We start from the raw sequence: 2,890 nt of genomic DNA, 5'->3' as shown, positions 1-2,890 counted from the left end.
ACTGACAGCATGTCCGCATTCCCACTTCAGCCCAACACTTTTGAGACTGGTATATTGAGGACAGTTCGAACCTGTGAAACATATTAATATAAGTTTCTGCACAAAGCCATTTTATATCATGAGTAGTCTTACAAAATCCATAGTCGCGGACCTCAGAAGGCAGTCGCCTTGAATGGAGGTCCCATATTAGGATGTGCAATCGCGGTTGTACCATCATCCATAGTAAAGCCTGAAGAACCTTGTTAGATCCTCCCTCCGCAAGCTTGATCATACATGAGCAGGTCCTGGATCCAACGCTCCTAGCTGCAATCCTCTGAAGCTCTTCCACATCAAACCGCTTGTATCGGTTCCTAAGTTGCATCGACTCATTCCATAGCCAGCGCCCGCCCCGTGTAGCGGAAGAAATTTTCGTGGTCAGCATCCGACGCGCCAGACATAAGTCGACAGGAGGGGGGAGTTGAATAACAAAAAGTGTTGCAATAGCGGTGAGTTGTCTTTGACCCTTATTACGCAGCGGCTCCAGGCAAATGTTAGGGTACGAAACATGGCTTTTCAGGATGCCTTCTCCAGCGCTTTGTACAGTACATACGTGCTTTGTCCGTGAGGTGATTGCCAAAAAAGCTCTTTTGTGTTAGGTTACTCGGAGGTTATGAGGCCTGTATGAGTGCAAAAATTCTACTATAACAGTGTTAACATGGTATCACAGATGCAAATCAGTTAGTCGAGATGATGAAGGGGTGTTGTTGATTGCGGCAGCCACTGCACCGCTGGAGATGAACCCTATATAGTTAACTTGCTCTTGATCACAACAATAACAAGATTAACCATCCCACAGATTATGATATAAATAGCAGATTTTTAAGTAAAACAAGACATTTTAATTAAGATACACTGCAATTAATATAATATTGAACTCATTCAATATTGTTTCTTCAAAGAGAAAGCTCTTTGTAGAACTACAAAGTAGCACATTTATACCAGAAGTGATAATAGTATGAGATTGTTGCATATTGGTATATCACTTGCTTAGAAGGCGGCGTAACGAGTATATCAATAATCTTTATATTATAGATAGATGTGATAATAATTATTAGTTAACTAATTTTTAAGAATCATAATATTCAAAATATTACTATTATGATGTGATTATCACTAACTACAGTGTGATGCACTCACTGATGAGTCGAGTGTATGAGTGTACTTGGCACAGTTAGTATATGATTTTTTTTATCTCAACGGTTTTGCTCTATGATAGTTCTGAGCAGCATGATGCCTCAATTTTTAGAGTGACAATTGAGATGTGGAATAATCCCATTAGAAGAAACAAAAAGAAGAGGGAAGAGGGAAGAGGGAAAATCTTGTGCATGTATACATACAGCACAATGGTATGCAGCTAAGAAATAAATACATATGTTGTTTTTGGGATGGCTATTCATGATGACTGTCATTCATTTGGGTACTAGCATATGTCTGTAGTGCTTTCAGGAAGAAGTTTCTTTCCGTAAGTTAACACTTCGATTTCAATGTTCAATGTTCAATATTTATCCATCCCGGCCTTCAAAAAAAAAAAAAAAAAAACTCCCATGATATATGCTAGATCATGCCATCAAACCAGATCAACTGAAAATAGACCATGAACAAGTGTGTTATAGATCAAAAGACAAAAGAAAACACGCATTCGCCTGCGCTGCGCTTAATCTAAATGGTAATCCGAGAAGCCCCCAAAAAAAGGAAAGAAAGAAAGAAAAGAAAAGAAACAAAGTTTGACTGTCCAGAAAACATATGCAAATCACGAAGGCCCCCGGTCACCACTCCCACCCATAATTTGCTCCTTCGACCTAAGAACCGCTTCCTTCGTTAACCCTCTATCTCCACCCCCACCCTTCCTCCAGAGCCAAACCGCCTCAGTCGCCCACGCCCTTGCGCTGGCATGTTTTCCAATTCTAGCCGCATTACTCGCAGCAGTAGCAGCTGTAGATTCGTTTTTCGATCCACTACTTCCCCCGCCAGCCTCGGCCAACATGCCCACAACCACACCCTCGCGCTCCACAACGGCCCACAGACCCTCGAAGAGCGCACTCCCACGCTCCCCAAACTCCCCCACCCCTAATCGATAGAGAAACCGGCCGAGAACCTGCCAAGCGAGACAGCGTTGGGCGGGGAGGGTGGAGCGGGCTAGGGTCGCGAGTTCGGGAATTGTGTAGCCGGCGGCTTCGGGGTCAGCGGCGTGGTGGTGCAGGCCGTGGGTTGTAGGGATGGAGAGAGAGGTGCGCGGCGCGAGGAGGGTACCAGTGAGCGAGAAGCGGAGGGCAGCAGGGGAGATGGAGGTGGCGGTGCTGGCTGGGTGGTAGGGTGATATGGAGGGGTTGGATGGGGCGTGGGAGGAGGAGGGGCTTGGTGGTGGTGATGGCTGAAGCCAGGAGAGGGAGGAGGGATCGTGTGGAATGTCGGGGAAGTAGTGGGTTTGTAGGTCTGCAAGGAAAGAGGGAGAAGAAGGGTTCAGATTTGGCATGGGAGACTGACGTGGAGGGGGTTTGGGGAAATGGATGGGGCCAGTTGGGAAGTCAGACGCGGGAAATAGTTCAGATGGTGGTTGGTGGGGTGGTAGGTTGTCTATGATTGATGATGGTTGGGGGGGGTGTTCTAGTGCTTCTGAATCTGCGGCAGTGGCCAAGGACTGTTCGCCTGTTTCCGATGAGGGAATATCGAATGACACTGATTTGGAAGATTTCTGCGATTGTGTAGACGCCTTTTCCTGTTCTTCTGTTAACACCTTTGGCAAATTATCCTCCTTGATTTCCTTGTTCACCAAGGTGTTTCATTTCCTCATGTTGGTGGTCCTCTTCGATCTATGGTCTTCGTAGAAGTCGTTCGATGAGCGACTGCGGGA

At 45.9% G+C, this 2,890-nt stretch overlaps 1 protein-coding gene across 1 annotated transcript; it reads right to left on the bottom strand.

Moving 5' to 3' along the window:
* Window positions 1-956: 956 nt before the first annotated feature.
* HCAG_01284 (predicted protein) lies at window positions 957-2,512 on the bottom strand (the record flags this gene model as incomplete). Its single annotated transcript, XM_001544187.1, has 4 exons — window positions 957-1,058; window positions 1,177-1,200; window positions 1,377-1,393; window positions 1,882-2,512. 4 exons carry the CDS (start codon window positions 2,510-2,512, stop codon window positions 957-959), a joined length of 774 nt encoding a protein of 257 aa, XP_001544237.1.
* Between the last annotated feature and the right edge of the window lie 378 nt (window positions 2,513-2,890).

Source organism: Histoplasma capsulatum, genomic scaffold, assembly GCF_000149585.1.
Source record: "Histoplasma capsulatum NAm1 scaffold_1 genomic scaffold, whole genome shotgun sequence".
Taxonomy (NCBI): Eukaryota; Fungi; Ascomycota; class Eurotiomycetes; order Onygenales; family Ajellomycetaceae; genus Histoplasma; species Histoplasma mississippiense.
The sequence above is the reverse complement of the archived record's forward strand: the minus strand, read 5'-3'. Positions and strand labels throughout refer to the sequence as shown.